At 42.9% G+C, this 19893-nt stretch overlaps 1 protein-coding gene across 1 annotated transcript in view; it reads right to left on the reverse strand.

Moving 5' to 3' along the window:
* Positions 1-16921, reverse strand: part of LOC132396477 (proteolipid protein DM beta) — a 248864-nt gene extending 231943 nt beyond the window's left edge. The window contains exon 1 of the mRNA XM_059974019.1: positions 16885-16921. Within this exon, the coding sequence (XP_059830002.1) occupies positions 16885-16921 (37 nt within the window). The remainder of the gene's footprint in view (positions 1-16884) is intronic.
* Positions 16922-19893: the final 2972 nt, after the last annotated feature.

A 19893-nucleotide genomic window follows, 5' to 3' on the forward strand; every position in this document is an offset into this window, starting at 1 on the left:
GTCGCCACAGTATTTTCTATTCAATGGGAGAGGAGAGAAGAGAGGATGTCTGGTGTGTGTGGGGTCTTTAATAAATCTGGCTGCTTTTCTAAGGCAGCAAGAAATGTAGACAGAGTCCATGGAAGCGGAGGCTGGTTCCTGCAATATGCTGAGCTGTGTGCACAACTCATTGCAGTGACTATTCAAAATTATTATGCATCCAGATAGGATGGCTGCTGTGGCACATTGATAAAAATTATACGGATCAAGCAGAACATGCCAAGTTTCTTTAGCTTCCTCAAGGCAAAGACAACTTTAGAGATCATCTATGATTTTCAATCATCCATGTCTCTGCATACTGCTCCAAGTATGTTGACCACTATGCTTTTGAACAGCTATTTTAATGCAACCTGCTAGCTCCCCCTTTCCCCAGCCTGATGCACATTAAAAATAATGGGAAACAGTCCCAGCAGCCAACAGCTCCTCTGTTTTCTGCTGCTAGAACCAGATTCAACAGGAAAATGACATGCTAAGAAGCAGGGTTGCTTACGGTTCTTTTGGATGTCCACTAATATAGACCCTCCTGAAGATGCTGCCAAGAGTTTCATCCCTAGTCAACGGCTTTATGTTGGCATAGCCATGTATAGAAGCAAGAAAATAGGACAGAACTTGAAAGAAGACCTTCAGCCCACGATGTACATATATGCCAAAATGAGGCCGAATTTAGAGAAGTCTCCTCTATTTACACATAATCCATTACCCTCCATTAACTGAATATTCATGTGTCTATCTAACAAACTCCTAAATGCCATTGAAACATCTTCTTCCACAACTTGCCCAGTAGCCCAGGCATATAATCAGAATCAGAATTAGTATCAGGTTTAATATCACTGACATATGTTGTAAGATTTGTTCTTTTGAGACAGCAGTACATTGCAATACATTAAAGAAAACAATAAATTATATGTTTATGCATATTTAAATTAATTAAGTAGAGCAAAAGGAAAGCAAAAAATTGTGAGGTAATGATCATGGGTTGGTTCTTTGTCCATTAATAAGAAGCTGTCCCTCGAACATTGAGTGTGTGGCTTCAGGCTCCTGTATCTCTTCCCTGACGGTAACAGTGATCAGAGGGTATGTTCTGGGTGATGGAGATCCTTAATAATGTCCTTTTTGAGCCATTGCCTTTTGAAAATGTCCTTGATACTGGGGAGGCTATTGCTCATGATGGAGTTGGCAGAGTCTACACCCTCTGCAGCTTTCTGCAGTCCCGTGCAGTGGTCCCTCCGGGACTGACACTGATCATACCAGTTAGAATGCTCTCTATTGTATGTCTGTAGAAACCTCCTAGAGTCTCTAGTGACATGCTAAATCTCCTCAAACTCCTTGTGAAATATAGCCACTGACAGGCCTTCTTCAGTGTAAAAGAAAACTTGCCCTCCACATCTCCTTTAAACATTCCCCCTTTCATTTTAAATTCATAACCGTTGGTACTTGGTATTTCTACCCGAGGGAAAAATACATTTTGATTGTCCATCTATCTATTCCCTGAGAAAAAGATACCAATGTCTACTCAACATCTGCCTCCCATAATGTTGCAAGCTCCTATCAAGGCTCCCCTAAGCTTCTCATTTTATACATTGTCTCCGAAATTCATAGAAGATTATAACACACTGATGTATCTATATTGCCTATTATCAGCTGCAGATAAATTTGCAGTTAATATCCTTTTCAGATCACAGTTTGACTCTGTGCCAAGGTAAAACAGATCTTTAGGTCTTTCAGCATTTCCTGTCTCCTGAAGTGGTCTCCTCTTTTATTAGATAGTGCATTAGTGTGTATTGCTTTTGTAGCATATCTTTGAAATGAATAGTACCATAAATTATGTTCTATAACGTTGCTGCCAGAGTTTAATTTCATTTCGTACATCTTTGCTACAGAGTAATACTGAAAGTGAGATATACAGGATTGTACAATAGTAGTACAATCACTCGAACCGAGTATGATGTTCTCGTAAGGGACTGTCCACTGGGGGTTCTCAGGGGGCTGTAGGGGCTGATCCATGATCCAGACATTCTGGTCCAGAGTAAGTAGTGGTTGCGGTTACTGGTTGGGTCTTTTGGCTGTTCAGTCTTTCTTTCGCAGTGCCGCTTGATCCCTGCGGCTCAGCAGAGATCGTTCTCAACGTAGCGCAGCTCCCTCTTGAACAGATTTCCTCCAGGTGTATCTGTTGAGAGCTAAGTCTTTCCAGTTTTTAGGTGTAATGTTTGATTTCTTCAGGGTGTGTGCAGTATTGTATAATACTCAGTGATTTTCATCCCACCCCCGTAAGAAATGAAAGTATATTTAGAAATAGTCAAATGCAAGATGTATTCACTAATGCTATCAAAGCTATTTTGCAAGTGGACATAGGTCAACTCAGGCAGAATTCATTGAATAAAGATATCAAACCAACATCAGTGTCAAACCAACACTTGGTGGCACCCCAAGGGAACGAGCATGCCTCCAATTCTGGCCACTTTCAATCCCCTAATTTTTATTAAGGACAAGGGACGAGGGCTAATATGTCCCCCAGTCAGTGAGTCCTGGGACAGTGGTCACTTGGCAGGTCCTGAGGTCAGAGATCAGTCAGCAGGTACAGATGTCAGAGGTCTGAGGTTGGTAAGTTCGGGACCAGACTGAAGGTCAGTGGCCCAAAGTTCACCTGTGCTAGGCTTGGAGGCCTAAGCCCAGCAGGTTCAGAGGTCGGGGGTGTCACTACCTGCAGGGGTTGGAGGGATGGGGATAGGAAGGGGGCTGTTTTGCTGTTGCTGTATCTGTCTTTTATATGTTGGCTGCATGCCATTCTGCTGAACAGTCTGAGCATGCTATGATGGCACCAGAAGCATGGAAATGCTTACGGGCTGCCCCCAACACATTCTTGAACTCTGTTGGTTGCTGATTCAAATGACATATTTCACCGTATGCTTTGATGTACACATGACTAATAATTCTAATCTTGAATCTTGAACCAATATTATTTCATTAATAAAAAAAACAATTTCTTGGCCCCCAGTTTCTAGTTCTCCCCACCTGATGAAGGTTCTCGGCCAAACTGTCAACTGTACTCTATTCCATAGATGCCTCCTGACCTGCTGAGTTCCTCCAGAACTTTGTGTGTGGTGCTTGGACTTCCAGCATCTGCAGATCTTCTCTTGTTTGTGATTGGACCTCCCTTCCATTCTTTCTGAAAGCTATAATCTTCCAATATGTCCTTATCATTAATTTACTTTTTAATGAAGCATCTTAAGGTATTTTTATTATGTTAAGTGGGTTTAATGTGTTTCAATGTCATCTAGTTGTGCATTAATGTACAAACGTATGTAAAGCAAGTTGTACCACTGCCTCTCAGCTCCACCCACCAGCATTTGACCCCTGACCTCTGACACTGCTTCTATGAAGTTTCCATTTCCAGTGTGGTGGCATGGATTTCCCACTGCATGATTTGGTTTCCTCCCACGTCATGGGGTCATGCAGAGGGCTGAAGGAGAATCAGGAGCCTTTACCAAATGTGACAGAAAGTAAGTAAGGGCGTGTGACTGCTCTGAGAGCTGGCATGGTCTCAAAGGGATGAATTCTATGGAAATGTAATATTATTATCACGTATCAAGATTCAGTGAAAAGCTTGTCTAGCACCCCGTCCATACAGATCAAATCATTAAACAGTGCACCGCAGTGTTCTGCAGGGGTTGGTGGTGGGAACGCTTCTTTTTACGCTGCATATCAATTATTTAGATGATGGAATAGATGGCTTTGGTGCCAAGTTTGCTGATGATATGAAGATTGGTGGAGGGGCAGGTAGTGTTAAGGAAACAGGTAGGCTGCAGAAGGACTTAGACAAGAAAGTGGCAACTGAAATACAATGTTGGAAAATGCATGGTCATGCACCTTGGTAGTAGAAATAAATGTGTGGACTATTTTCTAAACGGGAAGAAAATCCAAAACTCTGAAATGCAAAGGGACTTGGGAGTTCTTGTACTGGACATCCTAAAGATTAACTTGCAAGTAGAGTTGAAATGTTAACATCCATTTCAAGAGGTCTAGATTACAAGAGCAGGGATGTGATGCTGAGGCTCTGTAAGGCACTGGTGAGGCCTCACCTTGCTTATTTGTAAACAGTTTTGAGCTCCTCATCTAAGAAAAGATGAGCTGGCATTAGAGAGGGTCCAGAGGCAGTTCACAAGGTTGATTCCAGGAATAAAAGGGTTATCATATGAGGAATGTTTGATGGCTCAGAGAGTGTACTCACTGGAACTTAGAAGGATGAGGAGGAATCTCATTGAAACCTTCCAAATGTTGAAAGGCCTACACAGAGTAGATGTGGAAAGGATGTTTCCCTTGGTGGGGGGTCTAGGACAAGAGGGAATCCATTTAAAACAGAGATGTGAATAAATTTCTTTAGCTAGAGGGTGAATTTGTTACCACAGGCAGCTGTGAAGGTTAGGTCATTGGGTGTATTTAAGGCAGAGATTGATACATTCTTGAGTGGACATGGCATCAAAGGTTACGGTGAGAATGCTGGGTAATGGGGTTGAGAAGGGGGGGAGATAAAGGATCAGCCATAATTGAATGGTGGAGCAGATTCAATGCGCCTAATGGCTAATCCTGCTCTTATATCTTATGGTCTTATGGTCTTGGGCACTGAGGTAGAAAAAGCTAAAACAGTAACAGTGCGAATAAAGTGAAACATTTGTAAGAGAACAGAAGATGTTTTTTTGTTCTTTGTTCCTCATGGAGATTTCCAATTCTCATTCAATTAACATTCTCTCCCCCTAAAAGGAATCCATATAATTTCTTTGAATGATGTGGTTTGCAAACAAGGCATGCAAACAATGGAACAAAGAATTCAGCAAGTTAAACTGTCTTTGTACACTTTCCCCTCCCGTACCTCCTTATTCTGACTTCTACCCCTGATAAAGGGTCTTGGCCTAAGATGTTGACTATTTAGTTCCCTTTTTTAGACGTTCCATGACTTGCTGCATAACTTCGGCATCTGCAGAATCTCTTGTGTTTATGATTCACTGATTAGCTTCACTCCTTGCCATAGGCAAGTACCCAGCCTCTGCTTGACATCCTCCCTGAAAGATCAAGAACTATCATTAAACCCTTCTTACAGAGGGAGGTCTTCTATAAATTCCTGCAAAACCATTTGGCAATTGGTAATTGGTTTATTATTGCCACTTGATCTCAACTACAATGCAAAATGTTGCTTTATATACCAATCATGGAGATCATTTCATAATATCAGTGCATAACAATGCACAGTAGCAAAGCAGTTAGCAGAATGCTTTACAGTGCCAGTTGTAAGATTGGAGTTCAATCCCGACATTTTACCAGAGCAGCCTCAGAATAGAAGGATGTCCCTTTAGAACAGAAGTGAGGAGAAATTTCTTTAACCGGATAGTGGTGAATGTATGGAATTCATTGCCACAGATGGCTGTGAAGGAACAAATCACTGGATATACTAAAGCGGAGGTTGATAGTTTCTTGATTTATAAGGGAGAAGGCAGGAGAATGGGGTTAAGGAGGATAATAAAGTAGCTATGAAGGAATGGTAGAACAGACTTGATGGGCTAAATGGCCTAATTCAGTTCCTATGCCTTCGAGTCTTCTATAAAGTGAAAGACAATAATGACATAGACTATGTCAAAAGAGGTCCATTCAATAGTCTTACAACAGTGGGATAGAAGCTGTCCTTGAACTTGTAAATGACAGAGATATCTCCAACTCAATTAAGTATCTGGCTCACAGATCTAGGGAAAACATCAAATGACTTAACATTACAAAAAAATTCCCATAAAATGTATTTAGATATGCAAATGACTGCAGAATGATATAGTTCACTGAAAGCTTAATTATTCACTACAATTGAAGTCTTAGCTGAGCCTAATACATAATGGGAGCTGTGTTTAAAGTCTCAATGCATCAAGTCCATAGAAATCCCTGGTGAAATGATACAAAGATGAGTATAATCCTAACTAGAAAACACAAGATCATTGATGCTAATATCCCTAAAGACTCCCACCATATTCAGAGTTAGGTTGGATTTTCAGCAGTTACCTTCATAGGTGTGTGGGACCTTCTATTCAAACATTAAGAAAGAAAAATAAAGCCATGTATTAGGATTGCCATCACTCACTCTTACAGTTCAGCCAGGAAATAACATAATAGTTGAGACGCAGTGGAGACATGAGAGACTTGCAGATGCTGGAATCTGAAGCAACAAACAATGCACAGGGAGAACTCAGTAGGTTAGGCAGCATAGTTGGCGTGAAATGGACAGTCAACGTTTCAGGATGAGACCCTTCATCTGGACGAGATGGTGGTTCAGTCCAGATGACAGGTCTCAACCCAAAACATGGGTCAGATTTAAGGTGAGAGAGGATGTATGAGGCAGGGTTCTTTTTCCTTACATACAGAGTAGTGGATGCCTGGAATATTTTGCATGGGTGGTAGTGGACGCAAATACAGATAAAGCCATTTATGAAACTCATAAATAGTCACATTAATGTGCAAAAAATGGAAGGATATGGACATTGTGCAGGCAGAAGGGTTTAGTTTAGTTCAACATTTAATTACTAATTTAGTTAATTCAGCACAACATTGTGGGCCGAAGGGCCTGTCAGTCTACTGTGCTGGTTTATGCTCTATCTGAAGAAACAAACCCTTAGATATCAGTTCCCCCCCCCCCCCCATTAGGTAAGGACCTGCAGACTAAATGGACAAGGTCAGTTGGAGACTTTGCCCATGAGAAGACAGGGCTCTCTAGTTGTCAGCCAGAAGTGCTGGTATGTGGATCCTGTGATTACTCACCCACCCCCCCCCCCCCACCTAAACACTCTGAATTCTCCTCTCTCTTTCCAGTCCTGATGAAGGGTCTCAGCCTGAACTGTCGACTGTTTACTCTTTTCCATCGATGTTGCCCTGGCCTGCTGAGTTCCTCAGCATTTTGTGTGTTTCGCTTTGGATTTCCAGCATCTGCCAATTTTTTCGTGCCTGTGTTTAAGGGGTTGTTTTCAATGAGGTTACAATGAATACTGTCCACGGGTTTTTGATCCCACTACAGACTGGGACATCCTTTCAGTATTAAGGTGATATATAAATGAATATTTGTTTTGTTGAGACACCTTTTTCTTTAAAGTTACCACTCCATTTTTGCCTTCTAATAGATTGTATACTGCAAGAGGACAAGGATCCGTCCAGCCCAGAGGCCTCGGGGTGGCTCCGTGCAATTAGCCCCGCTCTCCAGCTCCTTTTCCACAGCCCGACAAATATTTATCCAAACACTTTTAGAAGTTACTCTTAGATCTGCCTCTATTCAGTCCAGATGAGGGGTCTTGACCCAAAACGTTGACTGTCCTTTCACCTGTGCAGCTGCTGCCTGACCTGCTTAGTCCCTCCAGCACTTCCTTTCCTCCCCTCTAGATTCCAGCATCTGTAGTCTCATGTCTGCCTCCCTGAGGCTTTCAAGATTTCACACAATAATATGTTTCATTCTTAAAGCAAAGCCTGAATAATAAAACACCTTTTATTATTTACATGCCTTTGAGGACTTTAAAGCTAATCTAGTATCTTTGAGTTCCATTAACATGAGATGTACAACATCTCTTTACCTACAGTGCAGACTCAGAGCAACAACTTAATAACAGCCAAATAATGCTGTTCATCAGAGGATTGGACAGAACACTGTGCAAGCTCCACACCATTTTCTCAAGATAATGTTCATAACCAACTGAAAGAAGGAATGTGCCCTGGATTTCAGCCCTATCTGATCAAGGTCTGGACCCCTGCTTCCCTCTTCACCTTCAAAGGTCAGCAAAGTGGATGGGTGATGAACGATATCCACAGAGTCTCGCCCTCTGTTGTGTGCACCACATTTGAAGGCCAGGGACATGGACATAGGACAAAGAATTCTTGAATCTAGCCCTCTGATGTGTGCACCACATTTGAAGGCCAGGGACATGGACATAGGACAAAGGACATCTTGAATCTAGGTCTCTGTGGTGTGCACCACACTTGAAGGCCAGGGACATGGACATAGGACAAAGGACATCTTGAATCTTGTGTGCGCACTTTAAAAGGCAGGACTTCTTGTCAGAGCGGGCAGCGGAGTCCGTGGAAGCAGAGTCCTGGGCTTTGGCTAAATGGGCTTCGGCGTAAGGGGACTTCGGTAAGCCTGTGTGATTGCTCGCTGAGGGGAAGAAGGTAAGGTTGCTAGGTGCTTTTTAAACTTATTCTATTAATCCAGTTCAGGTATGGGGGAGACAGTCAGAGCAGTGGTGTGCTCCGTATGCAGTATGTGGGAGGTCAGGGTCAACACAGTTGTCCCTGATGACCACACCTGCAAAAGGTGCGTCCAGCTGCAGCTCCTATCAGACCGAGTTAGGGAGTTGGAGCAGGAGCTGGATGAACTACGGATCATTCGGGAGGTGGAGGCAGAGATAGATAGGAGTTATCAGGAGGTAGTCACACCAAAAAACCAAGTAGGCAGATGGGTGACGGTCCAGAGAGGCAGGGGGAGCAGGCAGAGAGAGCAGAGCACCCCTGCGGCCATTCCCATTAACAATAAGTATACCGTACTGGATACTGTTGATGGGGATGACCTACCAGGAATGAGTTGTAGTGGTCCTGCCTCTGGCACAGAGGTTGAACCCTCAACTAGAAAGGGGAGGAGGGAAGAGAAGAGAGCGATGGTTTTAGGGGACTCTATAGTCAGGGAGGCAGATAGGAGATTTTGTGGGGCAGATCGGGAGTCTCGGATGGTATGTTGCCTCCCTGGTGCCAGGGTCCGGGACATCTCAGATCGGGTGCAGGCTATTCTTGAGAGTGAGGGCATGAACCCAGATGTAGTGGTCCATGTAGGGACCAATGATGTAGGTAAGGTGAGTGAGGGGGTCCTGCTTAGAGAGTACAGGGAGTTAGGAGTGAAGCTGAAAGGCAGGACCTCCAGGGTGACAATCTCGGGATTGCTACCTGTGCCACGTGCGAGTGAGGCGAAGAATAGAATGATTATGCACATTAATACGAGGCTGAGAGCATGGTGCAGGAAGGAAGGGTTCAGATTTTTGGATAATTGGTCTTTGTTCCAGGGACATTGTTTCGAAGGGATGGTCTACATCTGAACCGGAGGGGTACTAACATTCTTGCAGGAGTATTTGCCAGTGCTGCTCGGGGGGGTTTAAACTAGATGTGCAGGGGGCAGGGATCCAGATCCAGAGGGTTGGTCAGAAGGTGCATGGGGTTAAATGTGTACAAGGTTTGGGTGATCTTGAGAAGGTCATCAAAATTCAGGGTGCAATTTGCCCGATGGAAGTTCAAGGAGCTGGGTTAGGTACAGTAGACAGTGTTTTAAGCAAAGAGAGGAGGAATGGGCTAAGAATTCTATACTTGAATGCGCATAGTGTCAGAAATAAGACAGATGAGCTTGAAGCTCAGATGAAAATGGGGAACTACGATATTGTTGGGATAACGGAGACATGGCTGCAAGGGGATCAGGCCTGGGAATTGAGTGTACCAGGGTATACGTGCTATCGTAGAGACAGAAATATGGGAAGAGGGGGTGGGGTGGCCCTGTTGGTGAGGAATGAGATTCAGTCCTTAGCAAGAGGTGACTTGGGAACAGGGGAAGTAGAGTCTGTGTGGATTGAGCTGAGGAACAGTAAGGGTAAAAAGACCCTAATGGGTGTTGTGTACAGGCCCCCAAACAGTAGCGTGGATATTGTGTACAAGTTGATTAGGGAGTTAACATTGGCATGTGCTAAAGGTAATGCAGTTGTTATGGGAGATTTCAACATGCAGGTGGACTGGGAGAATCAGGTAGGTGCTGGACCCCAGGATAGGGAGTTTGTGGAGTGTCTAAGGGATGTATTTTTGGAAAAGCTTGTGCTTGAGCCAACCAGGACCGAGGCTATTTTGGACTTGGTGATGTGTAATGAACAGGAATTGATAAGTGATCTTGAAGTAAAGGAGCCATTAGGAAGTAGTGATCATAACATGATAAGTTTTTATCTACAATTTGAGAGGGATAAGGGCAGATCAGAGGTGTCAGTGTTGCAATTAAATAAAGGAGACTACGGAGCCATGAGGGATGAGCTGGCCAAAGTTAAATGGGCGGATGCCCTGGCAGGAAAGACAGTGGATCAGCAGTGGCAGATATTCTTGGGCATAATACAAAAGATGCAAATGCAGTTCATTCCAATGAGAAGGAAGGATTCAAAGAGGGGGAAGGGGCCACAGTGGTTGACAAAGGAAGTCAGAGATTGTATAGCATTAAAGAAAAAGAAGTATGACAGGGCTAAAATGAGTGGGAATACAGATGATTGGGAAAGTTTTAAGGAACAGCAGATCTGAACTAAAAAAGCAATACGGAGAGAAAAAATCAGGTATGAGCTCAGTCTAGCCAGGAATATAAAAGGGGATAGCAAAAGCTTTTTTAGCTATGTGAAGAGAAAGAAGATAGTTAAGAACAATGTTGGGCCCTTGAAGAATGAATTGGGAGAAATTGTTATGGGAAACAGGGAAATGGCAACAGAATTTAATGCATACTTTAGATCTGTCTTCACCAGGGAGGACACAAGCAATCTCCCAGATGTATGGATGGGCCAGGGTCATAAGATATCAGAGGAATTGAGACAGATTGACATTAGGAAAGAAACTGTGATGAGTAGACTGGTAGGACTGAAGGCTAATAAATCCCCGGGTCCAGATGGTCTGCATCCGAGGGTTCTAAAAGAGGTGGCTCAGGAAATTGCGGATGCATTGGTAATCATTTTCCAATGTTCCTTAGATTCAGGATCAGTTCCTGAAGATTGGAGAGTGGCTAATGTTGTCCCACTTTTCAAGAAGGGAGGGAAGGAGAAAACGGAGAACTATCGCCCTGTTAGCCTAACGTCAGTCGTGGGGAAGATGCTTGAGTCCATTATTAAGGACGAAATAGTGGCACATCTAGATGGCAGAAATAGGATTAGGCCGAGCCAGCATGGATTTACCAAGGGCAAATCATGCTTGACTAATCTGTTGGAGTTTTTTGAGGGTGTAACAAGGATGTTAGATGAGGGTAAGCCAGTAGATGTTGTGTACCTAGATTTTCAGAAGGCATTCGATAAGGTGCCACATAGGAGATTGGTGAGTAAAATCAGAGCTCATGGCATTGGGGGCAGGGTTTCAACATGGATAGAAAACTGGTTGGCAGATAGAAAGCAAAGGGTAGCAGTGAATGGGTGTTTCTCAGACTGGCTGGAGGTGACTAGTGGGGTACCACAGGGCTCTGTATTGGGGCCACAGCTCTTTACGATTTATGTCAATGATTTAGATGAGGGCATTGAAAACTATATCAGCAAGTTTGCTGACGATACTAAACTGGGTGGCAGTGTGACATGCGAAGAGGACGTTAGGAGAATACAGGGAGACTTGGATAGGCTGAGTGAGTGGGCAGATACTTGGCAGATGTCATTCAATGTGAATAAATGTGAAGTTATCCACTTTGGAAGCAGGAACAAGAGGGCAGAGTATTGTCTGAACGGTGTCGAGTTAGGTAAGGGAGAAATGCAAAGAGACCTAGGAGTCCTAGTTCACCAGTCAATGAAGGTGAATGAGCAAGTGCAACAGGCAGTGAAGAGGGCAAATGGAATGTTGGCCTTTGTTACAAGGGGAATTGAATACAAGAGCAAGGATGTTCTTTTGCATTTGTACAGGGCCCTGGTGAGACCACACCTGGAATATTGTGTACAGTTTTGGTCTCCAGGTTTAAGGAAGGACATTCTGGCAATTGAGGAAGTGCAGCGTAGATTCACTAGGTTGATTCCTGGGATGGCAGGGCTGTCTTACGCAGAGAGATTGGAGAGATTGGGCTTGTACACGCTGGAATTGAGGAGATTGAGAGGGGATCTGATTGAAACGTTTAAGATAATTAAAGGATTTGATAGGATTGAGGCAGGAAATATGTTCCAGATGTTGGGAGAGTCCAGTACCAGAGGGCATGGATTGAGAATAAGAGGTCAGTTATTTAAAACAGAGTTGAGGAAGAGCTTCTTCTCCCAGAGAGTTGTGGAGGTGTGGAATGCACTGCCTCGGAAGATGGTGGAGGCCAATTCTCTGGATGCTTTCAAGAAGGAGCTGGATAGATATCTGATGGATAGGGGAACCAAGGGATATGGGGACAAGGCAGGGACTGGGTATTGATAGTGAATGATCAGCCATGATCTCAGAATGGCGGTGCAGACTCGAGGGGCCAAATGGTCTACTTCTGCACCTATTGTCTATTGTCTATTGAATCTAGGCCGCTGTTGTGTGCACCACATTTGAAGGCCAGGGACATGAACATAGGATAAAGGACATCTTGAATCTAGGTCTCTGTGGTGTGCACCACACTTGAAGGCCAGGGACATGGACATAGGACAAAGGACATCTTGAATCTGGGCCGCTGTTGTGTGCTCCACACTTGAAGGCCAGGGACATGGACATAGGACAAAGGACATCTTGAATCTAGGCCTCTGTTGTGAGCACCACATTTGAAGGCCAGGGACATGGACATAGGACAAAGAATTCTTGAATCTAGGCCTCTGCTGTGTGCACCACATTTGAAGGCCAGGGACATGGACATAGGACAAAGGACATCTTGAATCTAGGCCTCTGTTGTGTGCAGCACATTTGAAGGCCAGGGACATGGACATAGGACAAAGGACATCTTGAATCTAGGCCTCTGTTGTGTGCACCACATTTGAAGGCCAGCGACCTGGATCTATGAGAAGCGATATTCATGGATGCCGGCCTGTCCCAGAACAGTGGGTCCCGGGATCGGATGTCCATGCCAGCAGGAGGCATTAGGGTCGGTGAGTCAGCAAGCCTAGAGTTTGAGATCTGGAGTTATCGGCTTAGCTGGGGGTCAACACTGAAGATCGAAGCCCAGAACTTTCAGAAGTTCAGATGGCCAAAGCCTGCAGACTGGAGGTCCAGAAGCTGGTCCTAGGGTTGGAGGACTGTTCTATGTGTGTATGGGAGAGAGGAAGAGGCTTGTGTTGTTGTGGTTCCTTTGTTTCTTGTCATGTTGAGCGTTGTTCTGCTGAGAATGTGGGCATGTTGTGTTGACACTGGAATACGTGGCAACACTTGTGGGTTGCTCCCAGTACATCCTTAGGAAGGTTGGTTGTTAATGAAAATGACAGATTTCACTGTATGTTAGGATATACAAGTGATAAATAAATGAATCTAAATCTGCCTCTGATGGACAGCATGTTTCAGAACTGCACTTGGAGCATTTAATACACAAAAATCTGGAATGGGTTTCAGAAGCAGCAGCAGACAAAGCCAGCAGCTAGTGATATCATTTACCTTCATATCAGTGTTCTCAAAGAACCCTTCTCTACAAAACCGCACACGTGAAATTTTACAGCGTTACCTCACTCAGCCAGACAATCAAGCAGAGGGGAAATACATAAAGATCAGTTTAAGATTAAGATTAGCCCTATTTGTCACATGTGCATCAAAACAGTGAAATGTGTTTTTTGCACCAATGGCCAACAGGGTCCAAGATATGCTGGGGGCAGCCCACAAGTATCACCATGCTTCTGGTGCCAATATAGCATGGCGACATTGCATGCTGACACACTCCATCATTTGGTTACTAAAGGGATTGGTATAGACAGGTCCTTGAAGGTCAGCGTGGATATGAGGTTTCAAAACAGTATGACTCAATGAGGAGACAAATGGTCAGAGGAAGCACTGACTTTGGTTATCCACCCTTTCTCTTCCAAACCTAGCAAATAGCTTAATTCGACAACTTCTTTTAAAATTACCTAATGATGATCAGGAACTACAGAGGTGTGTGAACGACCATCCATTAGACCATAATAAATCAGGCCATTCAGCCCATTAAGTCTTCTCCACCATATAATCATTGCTTATTTATTATCCCTCTCAACCGCAATTCTCCTTCCTTCTCCCGGGAACCTTTGATGCTGTTACTAATCAAGAAACTATTAACCTTAGCTTTAAATATACCAAGTGATTTAGCAGCCACAGCTGACTGTCAGATTCACCACCCCCTAGCTAAAGAAATTCTTCCTCATTCCTATTTTCAAAGGACATGCATCTTTTCAGAGGCTGTGCCCTCTGGTCCTAGATTCCCCACTATCAGAAACATACTCTGTAGGTCCACTCTATCTATGCCTTTCAATATTTGATAGGTTTTAATGAGATTCTTTACAAACTGAGCATGGCTGCCAAAACCAACCATTCTGGTGGACTAGGAGTCACATATACCTCAATACATTTATCTTGATATATGTGACATCATAAACCAATTCCAATATAGGGAAGACCAGGTTAAGGATAATATTTTTGCTCCCCAGAAGGGGAACAACAATCCAATAATTTGTGGTCTTCATTACTAATGAAAAATATTATTTAACTTCATATTATTAAGTCAATTTTAAATTTCACAACTGGAATGTTGAGATTTGAATCCAGGTCTCTATACTGTCAGCCCCTAGGCCAACAGATGATTAATCCACTGTTATTATCAATGTACTTACCACCACACACCATCTAAACCAAAATTTCATATTTTAAAAAAATTAGCTCTTATCTAAACACTTAGTAAGTTCAATGATAAAAATCGTTTACGAAGCATTCAAGTACAATCTGTGGACAACTGCTAGTTGCATATTTTATAAATTTAACCAGCTATTGTAAGGGCTTAAAAGAACAAAGATCTAATTACAGCACTAATGTATGATAGATAGGGACCGACTCTGCAAACAAACACTGGTCTTTGTACTGTATATATTAATTAATTGCTGGAGGGTGGAAGAGCAGTTTCTTGTCATTTAAAGAAAATTTGCTGGGTTTTTTTTGAAAGGTGTGGAGTCAATTCTCTTCTGAACAACCTAAGAACAGTGATTTAGAGGGCCTTGTAAGACTCTTCTGTGTTTATGACGACTGGTGATCAATCTCAGTTTTGACATTTCCAGTTTTTAAACCACCCTCCTGCTCAACGTGCCCACTATTAACCTCAGTTCATACCACATTGTTTCTTTTACTCCACTAATTAGAAGAAATCGTACAAGATAAACACTCTTCGCCTGATAAACAAAGGAGACCTTTCCTTCCATTAAAGCCTGTATTGCACCGGATGAACTCTGTTGACACGAATGTCGAAGTGACAGCTGTTTTTTTTTAAATTTATTGTTGATAATAGACAGAAACATAAGTCAAGATAATAAATGCATTTTTATCAAACCTATTTTTCTTTTATGGGTCGCTTCTAATGAGTGAGCGTGACAGTCGCTGGCACAATGTGGATACATGATTGATTGGAACATGCGATCGGACTCGGTGTCCGTTGGAATAAAAATAAATATATTTGTACTCATTTTAAACAAAATGACTGCAAATTTATGTTACCTCATGACTCAAAATGGCAGCTGCAGAAGAATTTTTTTATGTTCCACTCCATTCTCTCGCTTACAATCTGCTCAGTTTATGCTTTCTAGAGAAAGCTTTCACACAAATGACAGCCCCACTGTACAGCGAGGCATTGCACCCCCAGGCAATGAAGCAATTAGGAAGACAGAAGTCCGATGCCAAGTTTAGACTAGAGACCTCAGGTCCAGTTATTTGTTTGAAGTACAGAAAGGATTCCCAATGCAATGGAGGGAAAAGAAAGAAACCAGTCCGCTAATTGACATCCAAACATTCAACAGTATAATAGGATTGGTGACGATGCCCAGACTAAAGATAATGTCCAATATGCTCACTAAATAACCAGCATTCCACTGCTGAATGTTTTCGTTTCTTTTCAAGGGTCTGGCATTTTTAATAGAAAATCAAATATAATGTTAATCAGAAAGCAATACAGAGAAAAAAAATAACAGTAAATAGAAGTGGCAAACACATATGAGCTGATTCAGGTAGCTCAGATGAGCACATCTTAAAACACAAAGACTCGACTACACATTTGAGAATTTGTATATTAATTTACAATTTGTTTGTAAATTAATATGCGAAGTATTTACATATGCGTGTAATGCACGGCACTCTACCATGTGCATTCTTGCATAAATGTGCATTTGTACTCTATATGAGTGCATGTATGTTTTGTATGTGTGCACCCTCACATAGATACACAAGAAATACCAACTCATAAAGGTATATGCAAATACAAAAATGTATAGATATTTGATTAAATGAAGTGTTTAGATATATTGATTCCAGGAAGGTACTTAGATCCCCGAGTAGCAATATTTCTTACTTAGCAGATTCCCTATCACATAAAACAAATAAGACACTAACTGTTTTCACTGACGTTTAGGCACTCTTGACCTGTCCCCTTAGGTGTAAAAAAAGATATGCAATGTGCTAACAAAGCCACTTCTCGTGGACAGTGCAAGATTGAACCAACATCAATATTTCAAGCAACTCTGCCGTTCTTAAATCGGTAACACCGCAGTCATAAATCTGCATAAAGAGCTGCGAAAATATACACCCACGCACTTATAAACAAACAAGCGTACGCCCATGTTCACTCCCATACATTGCAGATTAACACACGAATACATATGCCCACACATGCATCTGCTCGCCCACACATACAACAGGCATGTATGTATAACGCGCACTTCTACACACTCACTCGCGCGTACAATTGACACGGCTACATTTACGCATCCACAGTTACAGATGGACACACATGCACGCGCGGGCGTACACACGCATACTCCCACCTTTTGACAGAAGCAAAGATCAGACCAAATCACAGCGATCAACTAATAAAGACTGTTTACTTGTAAATGCCCAGCGCACTTTAGCCAAGTTAACGTCCGATAAATATAAAGTTGTGTTCTTTGATACACTTTGTCTTAACAATACCTTTCTGGGTTTGCCCTTCTTCCATATTTTCTTCCATTGCTGCCTGTCGTCAGTCCTAGAGGTTGCACGAAATTAAACAAAAGCTCTGGGGGGAATAGAGAGAGAGAGAGAGAGAGAAGAAAGTCTTCTGAATTGGGCAAGTCCTGAGAGCTTGGTTCTTATTCTCCCACTCTACTCGGTTTCGCCTCGAGATTGCTTGTCAAGTGTAATTTCATTCAAATTGCTCTTCTGTGATTATCAATGTTGCCTCTCAATACTGACCATTGTGCCCCTCTGCAAAGCATCTATTCAAATGAGTTGAGCTCGCTGCGTTCAGCCACAACTCCTGAGCTGTGCTTCTGCCAGGCACACAAATGCTCCCTCGGAAAATGATTTGCTCCTGCGAACGAAAATGATTTCAGCAAACGGGAGGGAATGTGCAGAATATTAGGTGCTTCGGACGCCAGGGAGGCTTTTCAGGAACGAGCATTTACGGAAAGGGGGTGTTTCATTAACGCGAGAAAAAGACCACCGACTCATCTCCCCCCTCCTCTCGCAATGGGAGAACCCTCCCGCCTGTAGGCTCTATCTTAGAAAAAAAGGTGTGTGCATGTTTTTAATTTAACGAAATGAAGATGCTCACCCTTGCAAGGAAATAAGATTTATTTTTTTAGTAATCTGATACACTTTACCCGCGTTAAGTCATACGGATCTGCAAAAAGAACTATCTTATAAATCTCTATAAATTGAAAACCGTTGGTCTTTGGACACTTTCGTTTAAATAATATGCCCATAACTACTGATGTCAGTGAGGAACCCCCTCTTAGTACCGCGTTTGTTAAATACACAGTACAGTCTCTCGTCCACTGATCGAAGTGTTATAACGGTATCATTACAAAGTGGGCATATGCCCCTGTACCACACCCAGTTGAATGAGGATGGAAGTTTTGACTCTTGTGAATTCTGCGAGACTTTTTTTCTGTGTGAAGCGCTTGGGAGATAATATTGTAGGAAATTTCGCCGCGGAGAGTGCAGTCTACTCCGAGAGAAAGAGACCTGGCTCATTCTGGGGTTAGATAAGCAACGCTAACCTTTCACTTCTCGGATGCCAACAGAATCTGCAGTTTGGGAAAAAAGAATTTTCACTCTTGTTAAAATCACGGCTACCGCAATTGATTAAAACCTTCCTTAGCAAAATCACGGCTACCGCAATTGATTCAAACCTTCCTTGGCACAATCCTCGGTTGAATACAGTGTAGAGAGAAGGCATTACTTCAGAAAAGCATTCGGTACAAATTGGAATTAACCGTTTGCAATGTTTTCACATCAGCGGGTATTGACACACTCATGGGCAAGGCATACTCCCAAATAATGCTCCTTAATACAACTAGGGAGTGTAGAACCAGTAACGGGTCTCTGGTACTGAGTCGGGTGCTTTGGCTCAGAAGAGCAGAGGACTGCAGTGTTGACAGGATATTCCATTGTCTGAGGAACAGAGACGAGGTTCTGTGGGCGCGATAGAGACGTCCCGATGGTATGTTGCCTCCCAGGTGCAAGGGTCAGGGATGTCAATCGGGTCCATGGCATTCTCAAGGGAGAGGGTGAGCAGCCAGAAGTCATGGTACATATTGACACCAATAATGCAGGTAGACAAGGTGAGGAGGTTCTGAAGAAATATTGTAGGGAGCTAGGTAGAAACCTCAGAAAATAGGGCTGCCTGCACCATGCACCAGTGAAGGTAAGAATAGGGTGATTTGATGGGTGAATGAATGGCTGATGAACTGGTGCAGTGGGCAGGGGTTCAGATTTATGGATCAATGGAATCTCTTCTGGAGTAGGTGTAACCTACACAAAAGGGATGGGTTACACCTGAACCTGAGGGGGACCAATGTCCTTGCGAGTAGGTTTGCCGGTTTAAACTAATTTGGCAGGGAGACTGGAAATATGAGCTTACAAACAGAGGCAGTGTGTGTGTTGAGACTCCTAGCAATGAGAGGCTGATGAAAGGGCAAAACTGCTGTCAACGGGATGAGTTGCAATAGAAAGGGGTGAATATGGGACTGAAAGGGTTATATTTGAATACACACAGTCCAAGGAATAAAGTAGATGGATTTGTAGCAGAGTGACAGACTGGCATGTATGATGTTGTGGACATCACTGAACCATGGCTGAAAGAAGATTACAGCTGAGAGCTTAATGTCCAAAGGTACACAGGCAGACAGAGGGGGCAGCTTAGCTCTGTTGGTAAAAAATGAAATCAAATCATTAGAAAGTGGTGTCATTGGGTTGGAGGGTGTTGAATCGATGTGGGTAGATCTGCAAGGGTAAAAAGACCCTGATGGGAGTTGTATACAGACCCCCAAACAGTAGTAATGATGTTGTCTACAAATTACAAAGGAGATAGAAAATGCATGCCAAAAGGGCAATGTTACGATAGTCATTAGGGATTTCAATATGCAGGTACCGTAGATTGGGAAAATCAAATTGGTGCTGGATCCCAAGAGGAGGAATTTCCAGAATGCCTATGATATAGCTTCTTAACAGCAGCTCATGGTTGAGCCCACTAGGGGATCAGAAACGATGGACTAGGCATTGTGCAATGAACCAGAATTGATTAGATTGCTTAAGGTAGAAAAACCCTGAGCCGCAAGTGATCATAATATGATAGAATTCACACTGAAGTTTGAGAAGGAGAAGCTAAAGTCAGATGTATCAGTACTACAGTGGAGTAAAGGGGATTATAGAGGCACAAGAGAGGATTTGGCCAGAACTGATTTGAGGACACTGGGAGGGATGATGACAAGGCAGCAATGGCTGGAATTTCTGGAAGCAATTCAGAAAGCACAGGATATATACATCCCAAAGAGAATGAAGTATTCTAAAGGCAACGGTAGCTAATAAGAGAAGTCAAAGCCAAAGAGAGGGCATATAATAAAGCAAAATTTAGTTGGAAGTTAGAGGATTGGAAGGCTTTTTAAAATCAACAGAAGGCATCTAAAAAAAGTCATTAAGAAGGAAAAGTTTGAATAC

Source organism: Hypanus sabinus, chromosome 7 (genome assembly GCF_030144855.1).
Source record: "Hypanus sabinus isolate sHypSab1 chromosome 7, sHypSab1.hap1, whole genome shotgun sequence".
Taxonomy (NCBI): domain Eukaryota; kingdom Metazoa; phylum Chordata; class Chondrichthyes; order Myliobatiformes; family Dasyatidae; genus Hypanus; species Hypanus sabinus.